This window comes from Mastigoproctus giganteus, chromosome 2 (genome assembly GCF_048544385.1).
Source record: "Mastigoproctus giganteus isolate SK-2022 chromosome 2, ASM4854438v1, whole genome shotgun sequence".
NCBI lineage: Eukaryota > Metazoa > Arthropoda > Arachnida > Uropygi > Thelyphonidae > Mastigoproctus > Mastigoproctus giganteus.
Window position 1 is genome coordinate 102,019,398 of NC_143576.1, and position 25,820 is coordinate 102,045,217.

The 25,820-nt window shown below is 35.6% G+C and overlaps 1 protein-coding gene across 1 annotated transcript; it reads left to right on the forward strand.

Moving 5' to 3' along the window:
• The first annotated feature begins 10,810 nt into the window (after nucleotides 1-10,810).
• On the forward strand, nucleotides 10,811-24,954 carry LOC150089467 (collagen alpha-1(II) chain-like). Its single transcript, XM_090389993.1, has 3 exons — nucleotides 10,811-10,897; nucleotides 11,920-12,135; nucleotides 24,686-24,954. The coding sequence occupies exons 1-3, from the start codon at nucleotides 10,811-10,813 to the stop codon at nucleotides 24,827-24,829; spliced, it is 447 nt and encodes a 148-aa protein (XP_090246119.1). The 3' UTR covers nucleotides 24,830-24,954.
• Nucleotides 24,955-25,820: the final 866 nt, after the last annotated feature.

Consider the following 25,820-nt stretch of genomic DNA (forward strand, 5'->3'; position numbering starts at 1 on the left):
CAAATCTTTGGTCTTCTATCATACGTTTTGTTTTGTTATGTTGGAAGTTTTTCCAACTCATTTGAAAGTGGAATATAAACCTTCGGTTATTCTCAAGCATAAAATTTTCATTGCCATATATAGAATATGATGTGGTGTTACTCTTCGGCATCTTTTCATCTTATTTTGCTAGTTGCCATCATAAACAGAGTAACATGTAATCCATCTTTAAACTTACATGGATGGCCTAAATATATCTCTGGAAACAACAGTTTCTCAGCATGTTCATTGTAAACTATCAACATCAGTTGATAGTGTTGTCCAGGAGCAACTGCAAGATATTTGTCTCCATTCCAAAGTAAAAGTGTGTTGCTGTGCCATAATTAATTCGCTGTCACTTTCAGATGATGCAATCTTCTCTACATTGTCTACTTGTTCGCTATTGGTAACTCTCAGTGAAACTGTAGCAGGCAACTGATGATAGACTGTGATGTTATAAAGTTTGTACAGAGGAGTATTGATTAAATATCTTACCATGATTTGGCCATTTCTTTTCTCACATATCCTTGCAAGTAAGTCGATTTATGAATCAAATGCTTCTTTATGTGAATGTTGAATGCATAATCATTGTCTAAAGCATGAGGCAATTCTCTAACCATATTATTCACGTTGACTAGAACATTTATGACTTGTCCGATGATACCATAATTGCCAGTTTCATATCGCAAATCTCGAATCTGCATGAATGGCAATCTAGCTGAAATCAAACAATCGCTTATACAATTGAGAGACGGTAAATTCGATGGAAACAAATGATATATGAAGCAGTCGGACTTGGATAACGATGGTACATTTCCCGATTCTAAGCTTGTGAAGCATGTATTGCAAAGCATAAACAATGCCACATTCTCTGCTTCTGGAAATTCATCTTCAAGAATTTGTATATGGTTTGGCTTTGGTAATCTCAAATCAAATCATCTGCGAGGTGATCTGATTGATTGAGCAAGCTGAATGCTGATGGGATTCTTCCTCTTGCTCAGATTAAGAACCTGAGGGGGCATAGATTCAAATTGAGGAAAGACAGTTGTAGAACAGATGTGTGGAAATTTGCCTTTAGCCAGTGGGTGGTTGATTGGTGGAACAGACTTCCATCTTTTTTTTTTGTGGAAGTTGATAGCCTAAATAAATTTAAGGCTGAGCTGGACAGGCTTGGAACAAATGGAGGGGTGAAATGGGAGGGGGTTTGTTTTTTTGGCTGATGCTGCATAAGCTTGCTTTCTTGCATTGTATGCCTCTACTAATGCTAATATCATTCTGAAACCACAGTCTGTCGCAAAACACTGCAGCCATATCCAAACGAGTTGTTCAAAAACGTTCTTTCAAATTCTTTTGAAGCTAACGTATAACACTTTCGATGATCTTCATTCACTGATTGCACTGCTCTTTTCGATGTTGATGGCCGGACATCTGCCTCTAATTGATCTTGCTTGCATTTACGCTTACAACTCTCTACTCTCTTACGTTCCGCCACCGACTTTGATGTTTGCTTTTCAACATTAGATTTGTGATTTTGTCGAAATCTTTGAAAACATTTAGTTGATGTAAATTTCGGCATCGTCACAACTTAACTAAATGAAACACAACCACACTGCTCGACAAATGCAAAGTAACTGAATGAAGTAGTTACTTTATCAACTCTCGAAAACTAAAAACCTGATTTGAAATCTAGTTATATATCCTTGTAGAGCTCTCAAAGGGCAACAATTTTGTTGCTTACTGTTTTTGTCTAACGTTTATAGTTTTCAAGATATTGCAAAAACAAACTTGAAAATGCTTGAATTTTTCAACTCTCTCAACTTTGCATCGCTATTACTCGGGAACCATAACAGCTACATCAAAACTATTTATAGATGTAAAAACTAAGTTTCCTACTGAACAATTTTGTCGCTTACTGTTTGTCTATCTCTCATGGTTTAGAAGTTGAGAGCAAAATTAACCAAGGTGCAATGGCAAATGACCAAAATGTGAACTTTTTAGTTTTTTCGAAAAAAATGATCATCACCATCAGCCATTTTCAATCCACTGCAGGATGAAGGCCTCTCCAGCAACTTTCCAGTTCCTTCTGCTTTGAGCACTGCCATCCATTTACTACCCACAAACTCATGAATTTCATCTATCCATCTCCACCTTTGTCTTCCAGGTTTTCTTCTAGCTCCTCTTGGGTACCATTCTGTTACTTTCTTAGTCCATCTGTCATCGTGTCTTCGAGCTATGTGTCCTGCCCAAGACCATTATAGTTCTTTAGTTTTGATAAGAATGTCCTTTACTTGAGTTTGCTGCCTAATCCACTCTTATCTAACAGTCTGATTCCCAATATAATTCATTCCATTCTTCGCTGTGTAGTTCTCAGGCTTCTCTTCCATTCTTTTGGTCAGTGCCCAAGTTTCACTTCCATAAGTCATGGTGGGAAGTATACATTGGTTCATTATTTCACATTTCAGAAAAACTGGGATATTGCTCCTCAGTATGTGACTATATTTCCTGAATGCTATCCATCCAAAACTTATTCTTCTCTTGACTTCCAGCCATTTATCATTATTACAGCTAATAACTTGTCCCAGATAAGTATATGACTCCACCTTTTCAATTACTGCTCCTTTAATCATTATGCCCCTTTCTGTGGCATACTTGTTCATCATTACTTTTGTTTTAGCCATATTCATCTTTACTCCAAAAAAAATGAAAAAATTTTTAAAAAAAATTCTACCAAAAAATATATTTTGTAGAAAAAAATGATATTAAATATCAAAATTTCTAATTTTTTATTGCATATTCGTCGACAGCATTATATACCTGACAAAATAAGTATAAATTGTTTATACTATTAGTTTCGGAGGAAAACATCTAACCGCTCCCCACCAGGAGCAGTTAGATGTTTCACTTTTTGTGACAGCCTGAGCGCCATAGGGTACCCCCAGCAGAGACTTTATTCACATCAAAAAAAAAAAAAAAAAGGCTAATTTTGATAGACTTTAGATATTATTATGGCATTTGATACTGTCTAACATGCATTATCAAGAGAAAGATAATGTGGTTGTGATATACTGGATTGTGTAATTTCTTTATCTACTAAACCCCAGGGACTCATGACTGGTGAGTATGGGCTTGGCATACACAAGGTCCTGAGCTGGATATCATCATTCTTCTCTTGCTCTCTCTCTGTCTCTCTCTCTTTCACACACACTGGGTTTTACTGGGAGTAACTCAGAAATTTCCTGTTTCCTCAACCATAGCTACTTCCTGTGGGACCAGAGATCTCTGCCATTGAGGATGCCATTTTGTTGTCTGATGCTCAAGCATGGGCTCTGATATGAAGCTGAGTGCTTGATGGAAACCTCAAGTCATTTCAGTTCCTTCAAGGTCATCAGCCCTGTTCTTCAAACCCATCAGAACACTGTATTTGCACTTAATCTTTTTTACAGTGATCAGTACACAAGGGCATGGCTGTAGCATGTCCCACTACAAGTAGCTTTGCAAACTGGCAATAAGTAATATACATTATGAAGTCCTGATTCATAAGAGAATTGCCCAAACCAAAGCATTCCTGCTACTTTGAGCTTTTTGCTTTGCTGCTCTAGTTTGAGGCATGATGTTAGTCTGAACTTAGATAAATTTAAAAATACCATATGAAACTAAGAAATAGCAGTACAGGTAAAAATTTCTCCTCCACTTTGCTCTCAGTTAACACAAAATCATTTAACTCCCTGTTAGATTTGAATAAGCTTCTGGCCTCCACTTCTCTACAGAATTCCTCATGTGTGGATGTAGATGCAAAATACTCATTCAGTTTGTCAGCTACCTGAGCAGCAGCATCAACAATCGAACCATTGATGTGAATTGGACCAATCTGATTCATCTCCTTCCTTCTAGAGTTTGCATAAGTAAAGAAGTCTTTATGCTGTTTTTCTTTGCATCCTTTGCCAAAGATTTCTCACAATCTGCCTTTGCTTGCCTCACCTCCTTTGTGACTTGATTACAGACTATCTTGTATTTACCAGAGGCATCTGTGTCTCCTGATAATTTATTTGCATCCCTTGCATTTTTTCTTCTCTGCCATGAGTCTCATTAGTTCACTGACATCCATTTAGGCCTAAACCTTGAACAGTATTTCTTAATTAGTATGAAAAGCCTAGTAGCTTCCAAGATTAATTCCTCGAATGTTTCCCATTTAGAATTTTCTGTTGGTAACATCATAAGTTGATCCCACTGTATAGAATTTAAAAGCCGTATGACCACACTGTAGTCACCTTTACGAAAGGCACTGGCCAGCAAGTGCCTGTATATATATATATATATATATATTAAAAATATATATGTTATATGATAGTTATTATAATAATATAATTATAAACAAAATTACAATTCATAATACAAATTATATATAATAATTTTATTCTTTATATGGCGGTACTAAATAAACATTACTTATAGATCACCTGCTGATATAAAGCGGTAGTTTGGTTCCTACAAAATCTCGTGTAATGCAAAACTGTGTTATACAGGACTAAGAATCAGTAGAAAAAGGGGGGTTATGTTAAATACGCTTTTTTTTTTTTTTTTTTATATCTAGTAGAAACTTAATTTTTATAGTAGTAATAACTGAACAAACATATTACCTTACAAACTGTGATACTTATATGTCAGGTAATGTACGTTCATTTAATTTTCTTCCTCATCATTGCTGCTAAGCACAATCTCTTCTGCAGCATCTAGAATTCATGTACCTTCTGCTCTCCTTAAAAGTCATGAACTGATAGCACAGAACCCAGGGATCTCCCAACAAAATACAGTATAGTGGACCCCACTTTAAATGATGTGAAAATCTGAAGAATATTTTCCACAGGTTAGCAAAATAAAAATACGCTACATACATAGCTTAATTAATATGTACATACTAATTGATATTTCTGTTCACCGACTTTTTTTTTTTTTTTTTTTGTTGTAAAATTAAAACAGTAAAAATGATAAGCAATTAATAACAAAGAACACGGCTCGCACAAGTGAGATACTGAGTAATGAGTTTCTGAAAATATATTTATGTTTTTTATATGATTGAAAATTTCGTGGAAGGGGAAACAAATTTCACCATAATAATGTGAAAAACCTGCAGAATTCCAGCTATCGGTACTATAGCAAATGCAAGAAGATCAAGTTTACTACCTGTTTATAATTGATTACACTAACAGAAAAGACCAATAAACTGGAAACTGCAAATTGTTTTTATTGTTTTATGGTAGTGACCTCCAGAAATGTGCTTTAGAAAAATATCATGAAGGTGATAACAATTAGCAAGTCAACAGCAGGGCACAAAAAAGGAATGGAAATGTTGAAAGTTACATCTAACATAATACCACGGTTTTCCTAGCACAAAATCCCAAAAATACCCATGTTATGCGAGATTCCAGCAATTCTCAAACCGTGTTAGAGCGAAAACTCATTGTAGAAGTACTTGTTGTTATACAATATTCTAGTTTAAATTTACTATTGCTGTTTTAAATTACTTTATGTAAGGTGTGATATGGTTATGTTATAAAAATCAGATTTTTTATTGTTATAATTTATAGGCTTGATAAAAACACTTCTAATATTAATTATACTCCTATGGAATTATATATAAGAATACTAAATGGCATTTATATCAATTCAGAGCAATGGGAGCAGAATTACCTTATGTACTTAATTACCTTATGTCAAGGTTAAACTGAAGTTTAACCTTGACAAATGCAAAGTACTGCATATGGGTAGAAGTAACCCCAGAGAAACGTACCAACTGTGTGGTACTACACTTAAGGTGGTAGAAAATGAAAAAGACCTGGGAGTAATTGTGCAGTCAGATATGAAGTTCTCTGAGAAATGCAGACAGGCTGCCAGGGCAGGTCATGGGGTTTTGTCAATGATATATAGGAATTTTGGGAAATATAGGGAAAAGGAGGTGATTATCCCTCTGTATAAGGCAATGGTCAGGCCATGCCTTATGTACTGCGTACAGGTCTGGAGACCTCATTTTAGGAAGGATGTAGATTTACTTGAGCGTGTACAGAGAAGGGCAACAAGATTGGTGAGGGGAATGAAGGGATCCTCTTACCAAGAGAGGCTTAAGTTCTGCAAATTTCAGTGGCTGGAGACTAGGCACCTGCGCGGTGATCTGATTGAGGTATATAAGGCCTTGAATGGGTTGAGCACGCTGAATTCTGATGGGATCCTTCCACTTGTTCAGATTACGAACCTAAGGGGGCATAAATTCAAATTAAGAAAAGACAGATGTAGAATAGATGTGCGGAAATTTGCCTTTAGCCAGCGGGTGGTTAATTGCTGGAACAAACTTCCATCTGTCGTTGTGGAAGTTGATAGGTTGAATAAATTTAAGGAGGAACTGGACAGGCATTTGGAGGGAATGGTGTGATTTTTTTTTCCTTTTTTTTTTTTTTTTGGCTGATGCTGCATAAGCTCATACATTTGCTTTCTTGCATCACATGCCACTACTACTACTACTATGTAATAAAGTTTATAAAATCACATTTATATTATTATAAATTAATAAAAACTAGATATGAAATATAAATAGACTTAACTTGATCGTGCATTTTTCCTGATGATTTCTGGAATTTTAAATAGAGAAATCAAAGAAAATGCTTTTGAAACTTATTGGGAGTTTCAGTGGTGCAGACTGAATAGATAAAAGCACAACATTACTGGAACCTGTTGCACACAGTTCTGGGCTAAATAATAGGATATCTTTTTGCTTTCACAGGGAGCTCATACTAGAGTACTTTCACTTAAAGGAAGGATAATTGTAGACTAGATTTAAGTAAATTCTCTTTTAATTGAACGTTTATTAATGTACTCTTGTAATAGAGAGTACGTAAATTTAAGGAAGGCTGGAAGGATAATGGAGCCTGGCCTGGTGACTTAAGTTATTTTTGAATAAACCTGGCTTCCTTTCATCAGTTTGTCTTTATTAATAATACTGTTGTTTGAATTAATGAAAAACATTTTTAAACTTGAACCAGCCTTCTGTTCATGCTAGGATAAGAACTGTTTAAACTCCCCCCTCCAGTGATGATTTCTGAAATCTATACAAATATCAGAAACTTAAATTTTTACATTATTCCACAGTAAAAAAACAAGTTATTCAACATTAACAACATTAAAATTACTACTCCATTATGATCTCTTTTTCAGCTGTAAAATTGTAGAATATTTCCTATTCTAGAGTAGTTAAAGTTAATATTTACTGAATTTTCTTTTTCTGACTTATCACTGATGTGCTGTTTCTTTGCAGTGATAAAACTTTCAAAGTTTCCATTATTCTCTATATTACATTACAATAAGCAATGGCTTGAATGTGTCTACATTCCTTGCAGCACTTTATAAAATAATCTACATCATTTGACTGTCTGCTAGCTAAAAAACATATAGAAGGAGGAGACAGAAATAAATTAATTAAACTGAGCACTATGGCCGTTATACCACATGCTGTATTAAGTGAATTAACTTCTTTATTCTGTGTAACAACTCACATAGAACTACTTGCATTTTTCAAAAGTTAGAGAGGAACTTACTCTGAACCTGTTATCTGATGAAAAAGAGACAATTCTCAAAATAGGTTGTTATAGTGGTATCTCATTTTAACAGAATAGTCTATCAGTGATGATATTTGTTTAGTTAGACACAATGCCTTTTAAGACAACTCAGATGAATACCAGAAGTAGTTCTGTCATGGGCATAACATAAGACTGTAGCATTTATATACAGCAGGAAAAATATGCTGGCCATCAGGAAGGATATACAGTTAGAAGGATATAAGAAGATACTTATGTAACTTCAGACTTAAGTAAATTTTTTTGGCAAAATCATAAAGTACTTTCTATATAATTTAAGAGTGCAGTTGAATGAAGGAACAATTATAAGTTTATTTTCATTCCCATACAAACTATGTTGGATAATAACCTGCAAGAACTAGAATAGAATCTAGTTAAATCACTAGAGTTAACATTTCATTTTCTGCTTTAGAAATTCTGAAGAAATATCCATCAACATGTGTTTGTGACAGGTGAACTACATCAAAGCACTTTAGAGAAAGAAACCCCCACAACATTCAAGACACTTGTACTGCGTCCCATCAGGCTATTTCTTCAGAGAATTACACTCTAGCCCTTCGTCTCACTACATCCTTTCCTTCCTTCCTTCCTTCCTTCCTTCCTTCCTTCCTTTCTTTCTTTCTTTCTGAATTGTAGCGTCAGTTCAGTTTTGTTTGCATTTTGTGCATAATGTTTGTTATATGTCGGGTTATTATGGGGTGAAGTTGAAATTCAAGTTGTCCAACCATTTTCAATGACTTCGCGTCAAACTATCATTGTGTAGTGCATGCTTAATTTGCATGTGATAGCATCTCTTGTAACTTAACCCTGTGAAGGTCTTTACAGAAAAAAAAAATTCATTTTGGCCATTACCATGGTGCTGACCTAAGAGAATAAGTGAAAGAGGTACTTCTTCACTGCTATCCCCCAGATAAAGTTGCAATTGTTATGGTATATAACTATTTTCCTTCATTCTTCTGAGGATATTATGTGGTTTTTGAAATTTTGGCATATCAGGGATATAATAGCAATATTTTATTAGTCATTCCCAAGTTACATAAAACTTGACTTACATAAGAAGTCCTGGAACATATCTCTTACGTATGTCAGGGACAGACTGTAATAGTCCTAGATACAGCTGGTAGAAAACATGCTGCATTTAGTGCACAGGTTGACCCTCTCATTCTCTTGATTTTTTGAAGATGCATCTCCTGGATAACCTGATATGTTTGATGCAGAATTACAAAACTAGTTCACAGTATAGTAGGTTCACCATTTATCACTCGTTTGTAGATTCCTAGATTCAATGCTTAGAGCAGCGGTTCCCAAACTGGGGTCCCAGAACTGGTCTATAGATCCCCTGGGGGTCCGTATACCAGTTCCAGGGGGGGGGGTCTGCAAAATGACCCTCTAGAACTGGTCAAATTGTTCATTGTATGATTGATGTATAGCAAATTGATTAATAAAGTAATTATATATTTATGTAAAAATAAGATAAAGTTGAATTGTTTTAAACATAAAACTTTGAATTTTCTTTTCAGAAAACCCAGTGTTCATACATATATATACACACACACACACACACACACACAGAGAAAAAAATATATATGGGGGGGGGGTCCGCAAACTTTTTTACATTTTTGAAGGGGTTCGTAGATCTAAGTAGTTTGGGAACTGCTTAGAGAATGGAGATATTTTAAGTCTTTAAATTAGAGCTGTTGTTAGGCGATTTCAGATAGAGGAAGCAGGTTTATCCTCAGAGTTCTTTAGAGTTTTGAACATACAGTATACAAATCATTCCGCGAGCATACACTCATAAAACATAACACCTGATAAATCATATCAACTGCTACATTAACCAAAACAATCAAAAAAAAAAAAAAGTTCTTACCTCTATTCATCATAATTACTCTTCATCTATGCATTAACAGCAATTTCTGATGCAGTAACTTGCATATGAAAGTTGCACAAAAAAATAAAAAAAGCTTAATCAGTATTAACTTTTGTTAGCTCAAGAAAGTAGTTAAACTAAAGATAATAAACAACAATGGACAAATTAGTTCTGTTAATAAACAAGAGAAGGAATTACCTATGCTGAATTAATAAAAGTTCAGCAGCTCATTAACAAATTTTATAATGTTACAAAAGCATCAGTCAAGGACATGACAGCATACTTTCAGCAAATTGATTTATATTTATAGAATTGATGTAGAAAGAAAAATTAATTTAATCTGTAATTACACACTTGTTTATATTCACAAACAAAGAAATGCATATTTGTAAAAATACATACAAAAGTTATTAAATTATCACTAGTTTAAAAGCATTTATTACAAAAAAGTTTTGCTGTCAGTATATATTCCAGCATCTCTTACAACCTTATGGTTCTATTGCATCCTCAGCTAAAGACAAAGCTGAATTATTGCATCCCATTTCTCTTCTAACTCTTGTGTAGCTGATCCTGTTAAACCACCTCCTGTCATACCCGATACACTTCACTCAATGCATCCCATGGTCTTCTGAAAGATGGCTATTATTAAGATGCTAAACACTCTGATGTCGAGAAAGCCCCCAGGTCCTGATGGAGCTTTATGTTCTGCGTCACCTTTTTACACTACTGCCTTATTTCACCAGTGCTTTCCTTTCTGCTTGGATATTTGCTCATAACCAGTGAGTTCCTAGTGACAAATCTCTCCCTTCTAATTATCACTCACTTGCACTTACCTCTACTCTTTCCAGAGTGATAGAAAAATCCATCAACTTCTAACTCTTAAACTGTCTTGAAACCTTTCATCTTATTGGCAATATGGATTCCATCAGTGTCGACCAACTGGTGATATACTGGCTTATATTACTCATCTTTGGATATATTCAATGGAAAAATTTGGTAAAATTCAGTTTCTTTTAACATTTCTAAGCTTTTGATTGCATTTGGCATAAAGGTGTTCTAAACAAGTTTCCATCTTATGAATTGCCAAGTTTTTTTTTTTTTTTTTTTTTTGCAGTTGGATAGCCAGTTTTCTCTCTGGGAATTCAGTGCAGATGATGCAATGGCACTGTATTCTGATTTCTCCACTAGTACTTGTGGTGTTCCCAATAATTCAGTTATTTTTCTCCACTCTTTTCCTCTTGTATATTAATGAACTTCATAAATCCTATCCATAGTTTTACTGATGGTAGCACACTGCATTATGTCTTCCAGTTTGAAAATCCTTGCCCTGAATGAACAGCTTCTAATTCTGAAATATCCATCACCACTTCCTTATGTTGATCTCCAGGTAATTCTCTAATGAGATGAAGGAAACTTAGTTAACTTCAATCTTCTGAAACTCAGTCCTTGCTTATTATTTTATTATTATTATTATTATTAATAGCCATATGGTGCAAGGAAGCCTGAGGCTTATGCTGCACAAGCCAAAAAAAAAATCCCGAGTTACCCTGAGAGAGAGAAAGAGAGAGAGAGAGAGTCAGAAGAAGAAAGGAATCACCAAGAAAGAGAAGAATGATGATATCCAGCTCAGGACCCTGAGTGTGCCAAGCCCATACTCACCAGATGTGAGCCCCTGGGGCTAAATTTCTCACAAAAAAAAAAAAGTTCTTATGCTCATCTTCAGTGATGCTCAAATTTCCAGACAAGATCAGACATCTTTATTGGGATTACCTGACTTCTAATCTCTCTTGGCATAAACATCACGAATATTGCTTCCTCATTAAAAAAAAACAAAAAAAAAAAAAAAATTAGGTTTTCCTACTTTTGTTCTAAACACTACTCACTCTGCATAGGTTTCCAATCTGAACATGTGCCACAATAGAGTTAGCATCCATTCATTGTCCAACTCCAAATTCATAGAATCAACTTTCCTCTTCCTCATTTATCCTTTCTACTTCTGTTTTCTGGAACAACATTTCTTCTCATATATTTCCCAGAAGTCTATAGAAACTCAAATCTATTTTGAAAACCCATCTTCTGCCTTCTCAGCCTTTAACCCATATATGGCACTATGGTTTCTAATAGAACCTATATTACTTAGTGCCATGTGTTTGGGGGTTTCATTGAAAAAAAAGTTCACTTGTTAATATCATAGAATTTCTCTATATTTGATGTTATTCAATTAATTATTTATGTAAATTTTAAATAATTAAGGATATTATTTTTTAAAATAAATTAAGGCTATAAATAAAATAAATTGCTCTTTACAGTGAACTTTCATTACAGATCACATCTTAATATTGAACTTTACTGTGTTATGATGAATAATTATTATATTTATCAGAATATTCTTCCCACCTTTCTATTTAGATTACGTATGAAACAGTTGGTCCAGTGCAGATGAAGTTTATCCGTTTGTTAAGCAGAGAGTCTTACCAGAATTTTACTTATACTTGTATTAATTCTGTGTCATGGTACAATCAACAAAATCTTAACTATGATTCTGCTATTAAACTGTTAGGAGATAACAGCCAAGAATTTAGCACTCGTTCATACAGACCTCTGGTTCTCTTTGATGGTTGCAAGGTAGGCTATGTTAACGTGCTCCTTTCATCTAAAAACTATACGTAGTACATTCAAAAAGTTCCCAGAATCACAAGCTTGATTTTTAAATGGTTTTGTGCTATGGCCATAAGGTTTTGTGGGCATTGATGTTGTGCACATGTATGCTAAGTGAGCACTGGCTTGACCACTTCACTCATGTCACAACTGAATGATTGTGGAATGTCACAGTTTGAACAACATGCTAACATCAAGTTCTTTAAACTTGAGAAAAGTGCTAGGGAGAAGATGTTTTGAAGAAAAAAGCAGTTGACAAGTGGTTTTATCAGTTTAAAAATGGGCAGAAAACACTGGATGATGAACCTTACAGTGGATGCCCTTCAACATCATGATATGACAAAATATCATGAAAGTGAAGCAACTCTTGGAAAATGATAGACAAATGACTGTTGTTGAGATTGCTCATGAAGTTGTATTGTATTGTCTGTAGGCACAATGCATACAATCCTGATGCAAGATTTAGGGATGTGTCATGTGTGTGTGTGTGTGTGTGTGTGTGCAAAGCTTGTTCCATGCTTGCTGTTAGATGATCAAATGAACTGCAGGATAGCAATCACAGTTCTTAGTTGTGAGGGAAAAAAAGTCACACAGTAACCTCTCTACTCCCCTGACCTTACACTGTCTGGCTTCTGGCTGTTCTCCAAACTGAAAATGGGGCTTCAAGGTCATTGTTTCACTACAGCAGATAACACCAAAGAAAATGCCAAAATGGCCCTACATGTGCTAAAAATGCACAATTTTAAAGAATGTTTCAAAGGTTTGGAAGACCAATGGAGCACATGTGCATGCATGCACAGAAGGAAGGTTCTTTGAAGATGATTAGGTTAGTAAGCCCAATTGTTCACTCAGACTTTTATAATAAAATTCCAGGAACTTCTTGAATTTACCTTAAATTTGTTGTACAGTGGTTGCTGGTTTTAATTAGTTTAATTTTGATTTTTGAATTTCAGAAATAAATTTAAGATATTAAATTTATTTCTGAAATTCAGAGATAGAGATAGTAAAGCTACACAGTATAATATTTGGATATCAAAACAATAATGCATTGTTAAAAATAACATTTATTAATACATTAATTTATGAAAAATATTAGTCCCTTTCACATTTTAAATGTGCACTTGCTTCATTGTCAGATGCATTTGAAAACCTGCCAAGGTGAACTTGTTCCATGCTTGCATTTTCATCAGCATTGTTGACATTGTGTATCTCTGAGATCTCACTATCTGGGTGGGTGTGGCTACACCTAATTTGACATATCTCACACAAATTAGTAATAAGGTTTAGCTGTTCTTTATAAACGAATGCCTACTTTGTAAATGCTCTTGACTTAAAAAAAGACCTTGGAATAAATTACAGGTAAACTTTATATTACTAACCAAATAAAAACAGCCTTTTTTCAGAACTTCTGCTTTGCATTTTTTTGCTCACTTTGATTCAAGGTATGAAACAATGTCTTTGTGAAAAAGTCTCTAAGACACCATCTGGATAATTCTCTGGAGGGTGGAAGGCAGCAGGGAAGCTGGAGGCAAGACAAGGTCAGGCCATAGCGGGTAGCTGCTTGAATGTGGCTTGCAACATTGTAAGTAGCCTGCAGAACCAGTTCCAAAACATATTGCCTATCGCAGTAACTTTCTTCAGTGCTTGCTGGATCTATGGAAGAGTTTGTATTGAGGCATTACTGCTATAGAAAATTTCCTAAGAGGGAATGTTTATGAATAACAGTGAGTTCTCACGATCTTTATGCACAAAAGAATCCATTTCAAGTAGTGCCAACAGTGTCAACTAGATCCAGGGGTAACAGATACCTTGGTTTCTTGGTCTCGGTCATTAATTGGATCCTCAATGCATTTTCATCTGGGGGAAATGAGAAACCAGATTCCATCCTGCTAAATTCATGAAAAGAAATGTTTGAAAATGATTTAATATTAATAACAATTTAACCATATTCCATCCTGCTAAATTCATGAAAAGAAATGTTTGAAAATGGTGATTTAATGGCTTTTACTGTACAGTTCATGTAATCTGTGGAGGAACTTGCACAGCTGTAAGATATAGACATGAAATTTTTGCAACTTTTGCAGGCATAGTTGGGCCTGATTTTCTTTAATTAGATGATAATGCACATCTCCAGAGCTCTCCTAATCTCCCTATCAGGGACCCCAGCACTAACCTTTGGGGGGGGGGGGTCTTCTACTTTGTAATTAATATTTGTATGTATGTATTGTATGTTTTCTTGCATGGAACGTTGTTTTCACATACAACACAGGACACAATAATGCCATCTATGTATCATATATGAAATATACGTATATGTGGCATATATATTTCGTATCATCTTCTATTAGAAGATGCAGCAGCCAGGAAAGCAAAATGTCAGGGATTTCAAAACCTGCTAGGGTTCTCTGGAACAAGCAAATACATGGGCTGTGTTAGCGTTACTAAGAGTAAAAACAGTTGCAGATATGCTTGCAACTGTTTATATTTGCACCAGAAGCATAGTAAATAAATTTGATGAATTTTGAAGTACTGATCTAATCAACAAATTGTGAGGATATAGGCGACACCATGTCTCTGTTATCCTCCACAATGTCTGCATTTGTTGATTTGATCAGTACTTCAGAATTGAGATTTATTTACTATGCTCCTAATACAAATATAAACAGTTGCAAGTATACCTGCAATGTTTCTACTCTTAGGGGGAACCCTAACAGAGCCACTGTCACTCAGATATAAGGGATTCAGAATTTTATATGGGTATTACAGACAGGACAGGAGGGGTTATGCTCTTAGTTAAGAAGCACAAAATCTAAGGCGGTGCATCCAGTGGACATATTGCCAGTGAAATGTTCAGTCATTTGGTGTGACATATCTTATCAGCCTAATGACTGTGATCAGTTATTATATGTTATCCGCCTAATGACTGTGATGAGTATAAGGAACAACTGTACAGATGTATAGAGAGGGTCAGTCAAGCAAAATGTCTTACAATGGAGGACTTAACTTTTCAGATATTACTGTATTGTGAGTTGGTTGCTCACACAGCAACAGAACTTGAGGAATTATTGAATAATTTTTTCCTACAGCAGCATGTTAGAGAGGCAAAAAAGAGAAAGCAATACTCTTGATCTCTTTACCAGCAGTCACCTTTCATGCATTACGAATCTGCAGATAAAAGACCCACTTTACCAGCAGTGACCTTTCGTGCATTAATCTGCAGTTAAAAGACCCACTAGGTGACAGTGATCATAATGTATTAATGTGGGATTTACTTAAAGATGTAACTATGTCAAAATGGAAGGCAGTCAGGGATGTTATTGTAGTATTGTAATAAACTTTTTATACCAACTAAGATATAAAGTTCAATGCATAAACTAATGGATGTCAGATGAACTGATTAAACTCTTAGCAATGAAGAAAAATACATAGGATGCATATAACTTATCAGATGATATACATGCCTACGGCAGATATAAACTACTCTGCAAGCCCAAGGCAGATTATGAGAAGTCTTTGGCAAAGGATGCAAAGAACAGCTACAAAGACTTCATATTTATGTAGTAGCAGTGGTGGAAAATAGTGAAAAAAGTAAGCTTATATAGCATAAGCCAAAAAAAAAAACTACACACTTCACCCATCCATACCCTCCAAGAATTTGTCTAGTTCTTCCTTGAATTTATTTAAATTCATCCACTTCCACAACAACTGGAAGTTTGTTCCAACAATCAACTACCCACTGAAGGCAAATTTCTGCACATCTATCCTGCAACCATCCTTCCTAAACTTGAATTTATGCCCAATTATGTGTATACTCTCAGCAAGAGGAAGAATGTCATTAACATTTAGCTTACTCAATCCATTCAAGGCCTTAAACACCTCAATCAGATCCCCCCCCATATACAACTAGATGGGTGCCTCCATAGCCAGGTGGGCAGGAGCAGCAGTGCGTGGCACACGCTTCTTGATTAGACCGGGGTTTGAGCCCGTGACCACCAAATACGGAGGATGCGGAAAGGTCAGGGAATGACCACCGCATATCCCCGGGGCAATATGGCCTTAGTTGCTAATGCTCCTAAAAACCAAATAACAGTGAACAACTAGATGACGAGCTGAAATGGGTCTGGATGAACAATAAATGTTTTCTATCCAAAGAATCGAAAAACACTGCCTTAGCACTACCAGCTGAAAGTAGCCTCTGAACGCATACTATCCAAGGAATCAACCAATTCTTTTATAGAATCAAAATTTTTAGCATAAAACTATGCCACTTGTAACTATATTCCCCATTTTGTAAGAACAAGGTCTGGTGGGAAAGGAAGCGTAGATCGCATATTTCTGTAATTTGCTAATCTCGAAGGCACTTAAAAATTTTTTTATACTAGAAAGTTTTTTAATTTCACCAAAATTCTCCCTCTGCCAACATATGTAAATCATGGGCTAAGCAAGTAACATGGATTGGATTTGGATAGAAAACATTTAATGCAGAAGCAGCTTTTACCATATATAAAGCAGGTTCACTAACAAAAATGCAAACATTTTTGCTATGTATCAATTCTGGCCTAATAACTGCAAAGGATCATTACAAAATCTTGCTATTGTAGAATAATTCACCTTTTCAAGGGCCTTACAAGCAAGTAAATATGGATGCAATGGTTCTGCATCTAATTTTCCACATAAAATGTTCCATGTAGTGGCCACAAATGTCTGTTGTTTCGTCAACAGACATCTAAATGTAGTTTTCTCTAATATCTTGACGAATTTTGCAAATAATGTTGGCATAAATAGCATTAAAGTATTTCTTTCACAGGGTTTCTTTCTCAAGGTATATTCATCTGGAATAGTTTTTTCTTTCAAAAATTGTTTGAAGACTTGATTTTAACTTGTTGAAAGGGATATTGCTTCTTACCAAGGCAAGACAAATCTCCTTTGAAAAATCACTTTTCTCTTCTTTTGAAGCACATGGCTTGGTTAAAAATGACTTTATGGAAATTTTTTCTTGCTTTTCCTTTACTTGGCCATAATGTGCAATGCTATTTTCAAGAAAACGTTTGAAGCTCGAATGTTTTCTTGCATGGAACGTTGTTTTCACATACAACACAGGACACAATAATGCCATCTATAGTAAAATTACAAAGTTACAAAGGAGGTTAGGCAGGTGAAGGCAGATTACGAGAAATCTTTGGCAAGGGATGCAAAGAAAAACAGCAAAGAGTTCTTTACTTATGTAAACTCTAGAAGGAAGGGGATGAATCAGATTGGTCCACTTGATATCGATGGGCCAACTGTTGATGATCCTGCTCAGGTAGCTAACAAACTAAATGAATATTTTGCATCGACATTCACACATGAGGAGTTATTCAGCGAGGGGAATGCCAAAGGTGTATTCAACTCTGGCAGTAAGCTAGAGAATCTTGTAATAACTGAGAGTAAAGTGGAGGAGAAATTGTTGAAGATAAACACAAGAAAGGCACCTGGGGTGGATGGGATCTATCCAGTTATATTAAAGGAGGCAGCAAAGGAAGTAAGCAAACCCTTAGCAATAATTATGAGAGCTTCCTTGGACTCAGGGGAGGTACCCACCGACTGGAGATGTGCAAATGTGACCCCAATTCACAAAGGAGGATCAAAGGCTGACACAAGTAATTATAGACCTGTGAGTTTAACTTCTGTTCCAGAAAAATTAATGGAGGCACTGGTTAAAGAAGCACTGCAGGATCATCTAGACAAGAATTCAGTTATAGCTCGGACACAGCATGGTTTTGTTAAGGGGAAGTCTTGCCTGACCATTTTGATTGGATACTATGATGCAGTCACAAAAGAACTGGATGCAGGGAATAACTTTGATATTATATACTTGTATCTTAAAAAGGCCTTTGATACTGTTGCACATGGAAGACTGCTACACAAATTGGAGCAGTGTGGCATTGGAAGCAAATTGTTGCTATGGATAAAGGGGTGGTTGAGGGGGAGAAGACAGAGTGGTAATCAATGGACACTGCTCATTGTGGACTAATGTTATTAGTGGAGTCCCTCAGGGTTCAGTGTTGGGTCCATTATTGTTTTCTGTATTTATAAATGATATTGACGATGGTATATCAAGCTTAATGTCCAAGTTTGCAGACAATACGAAGGTTGGCAGGGTTGTCAAGGACACTACTGACACTATGCTGCTGCAACAGGATCTGGAAAGGTTGAGCAGATGGGCTGAGAGGTGGCAAATGAAGTTTAACATTGACAAATATAAAGTACTACATATGGGAAACAGCAACCCCAGAGCAACGTATCAACTCTGTGGTACTACACTGACAGTGGTAGAGAATGAAAGGGACCTGGGTGGGTGGTTGTGCAGGCAGATATGAAGTTCTCTGAGCAGTGCAGACGGGGCTGCAAGAGTAGCTCATGGTGTATTGTCAATGATATATAGGAATTTTTCTAACAGGGATAAGGAGGTGATTATTCCCTTGTATAAGGCAATGGTCAGGCCACACCTAGAGTACTGTATACAGGTCTGGAGGCCTCATTTCAAGAAGGATGTAGAGCTGCTGGAATGAGTACAGAGAAGGGCAACAAGATTAGTGAATGGAACAAAGGGGTGCTCTTACAAAGAAAGGCTTAAGTTTTGCAAATTACAGTGTCTGGAGACTAGCCACCAGCAAGGTGATCTGATAGATGTGTATAAAGCCTTGAATGGTTTGAGGATGCTCAATGCTGATGGGATTCTTCCTCTTGCTCAGAATAATCACCTGAGAGGGCATAAATTCAAATTGAGGAAAGACAGATGTAGGATAGACGTGCGGAAATTTGCCTTTAGCCAGCGAGTGGTTGGTGGAACAGACTTCCATCCATTGTCGTGGAAGTTGATAGCCCAAATAAGTTTAAGGCTCAGCTGGACAGGTATTTCGAACGAACAGAGGGGTGAAGTGGAAGTGGGTTTTTTTTTTTTTTTTTTTTTTGGCTGATGCTGCATAAGCTTGCTTTCTTGCATCAAATGCCTCTACTAATGCTAATGCTAAAATCTTTTCCGTGATTGCCAATCCATGATTCCATACGAAATTTTGTAACAGGTTTAATTTTTGGCATGTTTAAGAAAAACCTTTCATTTGATGTAGTAAATAACATGAGAACAAATAGCAAAATAGCATTAAAACCTTTCTTACACTAAGTTAAATATTATGCCATGCTAATTTATTGCAATACAGTGACTTGTTTTGTACTTCCGAGATCAACATTTGAAAAAATAATCAAGTTAAGGGATATGCAATATTCCTTGTAATATTTGTGATTATATGCAATTGCATATAATTAAAAGTCTAATAATGACTATATCTACACACCCATCTCCCCCATGTGTACAGGTTTTTTCTAAATTATTTTGATAAAATTAGAGAGATAGATCCTTATTCAAGGATCTATGGCTGCTTGAATTTTAAAAAATGGCAATGGCTTTTTAATTAAGATATTGGGACTGATTAGGGCAAAGTTATAATAATTTTATCTTCCTATATAAACTAATTAAAACAATATTCATGTGTGAAGTGCAATTTCTTAAAATTAACTAAGTATTAGTAGGGGTGCTTGCCTTTGAAAAATTAGCAATGGAGTTTTGAATGACAAAAAAAAATAAATAAGAATGAGTAGACATATACTTATTAAAATGTAAGAGCAATGAAGCTCAATTTTTCCTACTTTAAGTACTCTTGTTTAAATATAAGATCGATATAATACCTTTATTGTAGGAAATCTTGACCCGACACTCACATCAAACTAATCCAGTTAATGTAATATAAAATCTTTGGAAGTATTAAAATCTTTAAAACCGTGAACATATCCCTATTAAAGGATTGTTAAATTATATGATATTATATAAAACTAAACTTGTGTTCAATTCACATTGTCTGCTAACTGCTATCAAGGAAGAGCCAAGCACTGCTGATGCACATCAACCTACCCCAAAGTAAAACCAATCAGCATTGATAGACAAGAAAGAGAAGACAATTGTCAAACTGTATTAAAACTATATTAAATTAAAACCGTATTAAAATATTCTTAGGCTGAACTTCTTAATACATGACCAGGTATTTCGGTTGTAAACCGTGCTCACACGAAGTAACGAGTTGAAACAATATCCACTCTCATACTTTAAAATAGGTGCATCGTGACAAGATTACTACCGTTAACCAATGTGAATCATGCTATTCACACATGTGCGTGAAGGTTCAGTGTACTGATGTGGGATTTACTTAAAGATATAATTGTCATCAGGGGTAAAGGAAAGGGTTTTTGCTTCCGAAAAGGTGACTACAGTGGTCTCAGACAGTTTTTAAATTCTGTACATTGGGATCAACTGATGATGTTACCAACAGCAAATTCTAAGTGGGAAGCATTCAAGGAATTAATCGTGGAGGCTAAACGTTTCATACCTATTAAGAAATACTGTCCAAGTTGAAATGGTTGTCAAATGAACTAATGAGACTCGTGGCAGAGAAGAAAAATGCATGGGATGCATATAAATTATCAGGCGACACAGAAACCTATGGCAGATATAAGCTAGTCTGTAATCAAGTCACAAAGGAGGTTAGACAGGCGAAGGCAGATTACGAGAAATCTCTGGCAATGGATGCTAAGAAAAACAGCAAGGATTTCTTTACTTATATAAACTCTAAAAGGAAGGGGATGAATCTGATATTGGTGCACATGATATCAATGGTTCGACTGGTGATAATCCTGCTCAGATAGCAAACAAACTGAATGAGTATTTTGCATCTACATTCACACATGAGGAGTTATTAAAGTTTGAAAATGCCAGAAGGTTATCAAATTGTAGCGGGGTGCTTAATGATTTTGTAATAACTGAGAGCAAAGTGGAGGAGAAATTGTTGAAGTTAAACATAAGAAAGGCACCTGGGGTGGATGGGATCTATCCAGTTATATTAAAGGAGGTAGCAAAGGAAGTAAGCAAACCCTTAGCCATAATTATGAGAGCATCCTTGGACTCAGGGGAGGTTCCCACGGACTGGAGATGTGCAAATGTATCCGCAATTCGCAAAGGTGGATCGAAGGGTGATGACATGAGTAATTACAGACCAGACTTCTGTTCCGGGTAAAATAATGGAGGCACTGGTTAAAGAAGCACTGCAGGATCATCTGGACAAGAATTCAGTTATAGCTCAGACACAGCATGGGTTTGTTAAGGGCAGGTCTTGTCTGACCAATTTGATTGGATACTATGATGTAGTCACAAAAGAACTGGATGCAGGGAATAACTTTGATATTATATATTTGGATCTTAGAAAGGCTTTTGATACTGTTGCGCATGGAAGACTGCTGCACAAATTGGAGAAGTGTGGCATTCGAGGCAAATTGCTGCTATGGATAAAGGGATGGTTGAGTGGCAGAAGACAGAGAGTGGTAATCAATGGACACTGCTCAACGTGGACTAATGTTATTAGTGGAGTTCCTCAGGGTTCAGTGTTGGGTCCATTGTTGTTTTCTGTATTTATAAATGATATTGATGATGGTGTATCAGGCTTAATGTCCAAGTTTGCAGACGATACAAAGGTTGGCAGGGTTGTTAAGGACACTACTGATACTATGCTGCTGCAACAGGATCTGGAAAGGTTGAGCAGATGGGCTGAGAGGTGGCAAATGAAGTTTAACATTGACAAATGTAAAGTACTACATATGGGAAACAGTAACCCCAGATCAACGTATCAACTCTGTGGTACTACGCTGACAGTGGTAGAGAATGAAAAGGACCTGGGGGTAATTGTGCAGGCAGATATGAAGTTCTCTGAGCAGTGCAGACGAGCTGCAAGAGTAGCTCATGGTGTCTTGTCAATGATATACAGGAATTTTTCTAGCAGGGACAGGGATGTGATTATTCCCTTGTATAAGGCATTGGTCAGGCCACACCTTGAGTACTGTATACAGGTCTGGAGGCCTCATTTCAAGAAGGATGTAGAGCTGCTGGAACGAGTACAGAGAAGGGCAACAAGATTAGTGAATGGAACAAAGGGTTGCTCTTACGAAGAAAGGCTTAAGTTTTGCAAATTACAGAGCCTGGAGACTAGGCATCGCCGAGGTGATCTGATAGAGGTGTACAAGGCTTTGAATGGCTTGAGCATGCTCAATGCCGATGGGATTCTTCCTCTTGCTCAGAATAATCACCTGAGAGGGCATAAATTCAAATTGAGGAAGGACGGATGTCGGATAGATGTGCGGAAATTCGCCTTTAGCCAGCGGGCAGTTGGTTTGTGGAATAGACTTCCATCGCTTGTTGTTGAAGTTGATAGCCTAAACAAATTTAAGGCTCAGCTGGACAGGTATTTCGAACGAATTGAGGGGTGAAATGGGAGTAGTGGTTGTTTTTTTTTTTTTTGGCTGATGCTGAATAAGCTTGCTTTCTTGCATCAAATGCCTCTACTAATGCTAATGCTAAATTGCAGCAGCTGGAGACTAGGCATCTGCGAGGTGATCTGATTGAGGTGTATAAGGCTTTGAATGGGTTGAGCACGCTGAATTCTGATGGGATTCTTCCACTTACGATTATGAACCTAAGGGGGCATAAATTCAAATTAAGGAAAGACAGATGTAGAATAGATGTGTGGAAATTTGCCTTTAACCAGCAGCTGGTTAATTGCTGGAACAAACTTCCATCTGTCATTGTGGAAGTTGATAGGTTAAATAAATTTAAGGAGGAACTGGACAAACAATTAGAGGGAATTGTTTTGTAATTTTTTTGGCTGATGCTGCATAATGCTCATACACTTGCTTTCTAACATCACATGCCACTACTACTACGTCCGAAATAGTATATGGTCTCCATACATTTATAGAACAACAGTTTAATTTCATTTCACTCCCCACAAGCAATATTATAGACAATATTGGTTTGCTCCATGTTAGAGACTAAGGTTGGTTTCCTTGCCCTCAATATTGTCTGAAGTTTACTTATCGGTTGTGCAACTATTTTGAATTCTGTATTTTTAAAAATGTTAATAAACTGCTCATACCATTGTTGTACATAAGAAACTTTAATAAAATGTTTGTGTGGTGTTTTTAATCACCAGAACCGATTCGGATTTTAGTTTCGCCTGTCGTTGAATGTTCCTAATTATACCTAGTATATATCCCATTTAAACCAGTTATTTAAATCATTTTAAATCAATTTTGCAATGCGTATAGATATAGTTCTGGGAACTCAAAGAACTTACAAGATTTTTAAACGGGATATACACTAGGTATAATTAGGAACATTCAACGACAGGCAAAACTAAAATGTGAATCAGTTCCGGTGATTAAAAACACCACACGAACATTTTATTAAAGTTCCTTATGTACAACAATGGTATGAGCAGTTTATTAACATTTTTAAAAATACAGAATTCAAAATAGTTGCACAACCAATAAGTAAACTTCAGATAATATTGAGTGCAAGGAAACCAATATTGTCTATATCATTGCTTGTGGGGAGTGCAATTCCTTTTTCATCAGTTCTACCCAAAATTATCTTCTGATGCATTTACAACAACACAAGGTATCTGTGAGGGCAAAAATGACAGGTGCATCTGAAGTTTCCTTTCACGCCATTCAGGAGAACCACGTTTTTCTGTTTAACGAAGCTGAAGTAATTAATTCACAGAAAGAATACATAAAACTGTTAATAGCTGAAACACTTGAAATGAAATTAAAATGAAATTTGAAATGAAATTAAACTGTTGTTCTCTAAATGTATGGAGACCATATACTATTTCGGACTCGTCGACCTTCACATGCATGTGTGAATGGCATGATTCACATTGGTTAACGGTAGTAATCTTGTCGCGATGCACCTATTTTAAAGTATGAGAGTGGATATTGTTTTAACTCGTTACTTCTTGTGAGCACGGTTTACAACCGAATGGTCATGTATTAAGAAGTTCAGCCTAAGAATATTTTAATATGGTTTTAATTTAATATAGTTTTAATACAGTTTGACAATTGTCTTCTCTTTGTGGTCTATCAATGCTGACTGGTTTAGTTTGGGGTAGGTTGATGTGCATCAGCTGTGCTTGGCTCTTCCTTGATAGCAGTTAGCAGACAATGTGAATTGAACACAAGTTTAGTTTTATATAATATCATATAATTTAACAATCCTTTAATAGGGATATGTTTGCGGTTTTAAAGATTTTATATTACATTAACCGGATTAGTTTGATGTGAGCGTCGAGTCAAGATTTCCTACAATAAAAGGTATGATATCGATCTTATTATTAAAATATTTATTTTATTAGATACATGTCTGATTATTATTATATTTTTGCCATTTAAAATTCCAAAGGCATTTTTTAAACTTCAAACAGCCAAAACACTAGTCAGCTTGAATTGGACATGTTTTTTGCTTGTTTTAGTGATGAACTACCCTATGGTTTTGTTAGTGAAATTTAGAAACAACATATGAATCAACAAAGATTTATTATGTATAATATATTATTATAGGATATTTTTGTATTGATATAGCTTCTTATATATTTTTTAGAGTCGAACTACCAGCAGTAAGACTGTGTTTGAAATCAGAACTATGAAGCTTTCTCAACTCCCATTAGTCGATTTTTTACCTGTTGATTATGGCCTTCCTCATCAAGCCTTTGGTTTTGAAGTTGGACCTGTTTGTTTCAGCTAACTATAGATGCTTGGGTGGCAAGTTCCACTGATAGGATAATAGTGAAAGGCTATGAAACAATTCTAAATCATTACTCATGCTCATACATGTTTGAAAAGCTCAATAATTTTGGGCATCAGCAAAGCACTGCCAAATTTGTTGTCTGAAAAGAAATAATTCACAATTTTTAAACTAAATGTTCATTTAATGTAAATTTATTTCATGTAGTTGAGATGAGATATTCTTTCAACGGAAGGAACTATTTATAGAATTTAAATGTAACTTTGTAGTTGTCAGTGTGTGCTTATGTTTTATTCTATAAAGTGGTATGTGAAAATATGCTATAACTGTAAAATTATATATCAGTTTTTATAGTTATATGCATATTTGCCATCATCTGTAAAGTTGTTATATAGTGTATTAATATTTAAAATTAGAGTCAAGCAATTTGTTTTTTTAGAAAATCTACTGCTTTTTTTTTAAAGAATGGTTTATATATATATAAAAGAAAACATTGTAAAATATATATATTTTATATACATAATAGATTTCTCAACCTTTTAAAAGACATGGACCATGCCTAAAATTCATGCTGATTCTGCTCCCTCCACATAGAAAATTTATATAGATATGCTAGTGAAGTAACAGCCAAAAAAAAAAAAAAAAACCTTTGAAAATGCTTATTAGTAAATAATGAATTTTATTTTTCATTTGCTGATCTTATTCTTTGGCAACTACCCCTCTGCTTGCCACTGAATTTCCTCCATTCTTTAGCTGTATGACTAGGTTAATTTGGTAACAATAACAGAAAGATGGGTCTTTTTTTTTTTTTTTAAGTGACACAACTTGATTCCTTTTAATTTTACCACTTTTTGTTGCTATTGGTTAAATAACTCTCCCTTTGCATCCATGCAAAGGGAGAATTGCAGTAGCTTTAACTGCCAAATCCATACATTTGGCAGTTAAATTTTGCTGTAATTAATAAAACTTCATGTTATTTATAACTTGCAAC

Bases quoted from the DNA above. Each gene is read 5' to 3' on its own strand.
- LOC150089467 (XM_090389993.1), top strand. From the start codon at position 10,811: ATGTCTTCCAGTTTGAAAATCCTTGCCCTGAATGAACAGCTTCTAATT. The intron at 10,898-11,919 runs GTAATTCTCTAA...CTTTCTATTTAG, and splicing joins TTCCTTATGTTGATCTCCAG to ATTACGTATGAAACAGTTGG. The intron at 12,136-24,685 runs GTAGGCTATGTT...TATATTTTTTAG, and splicing joins TTCTCTTTGATGGTTGCAAG to AGTCGAACTACCAGCAGTAA.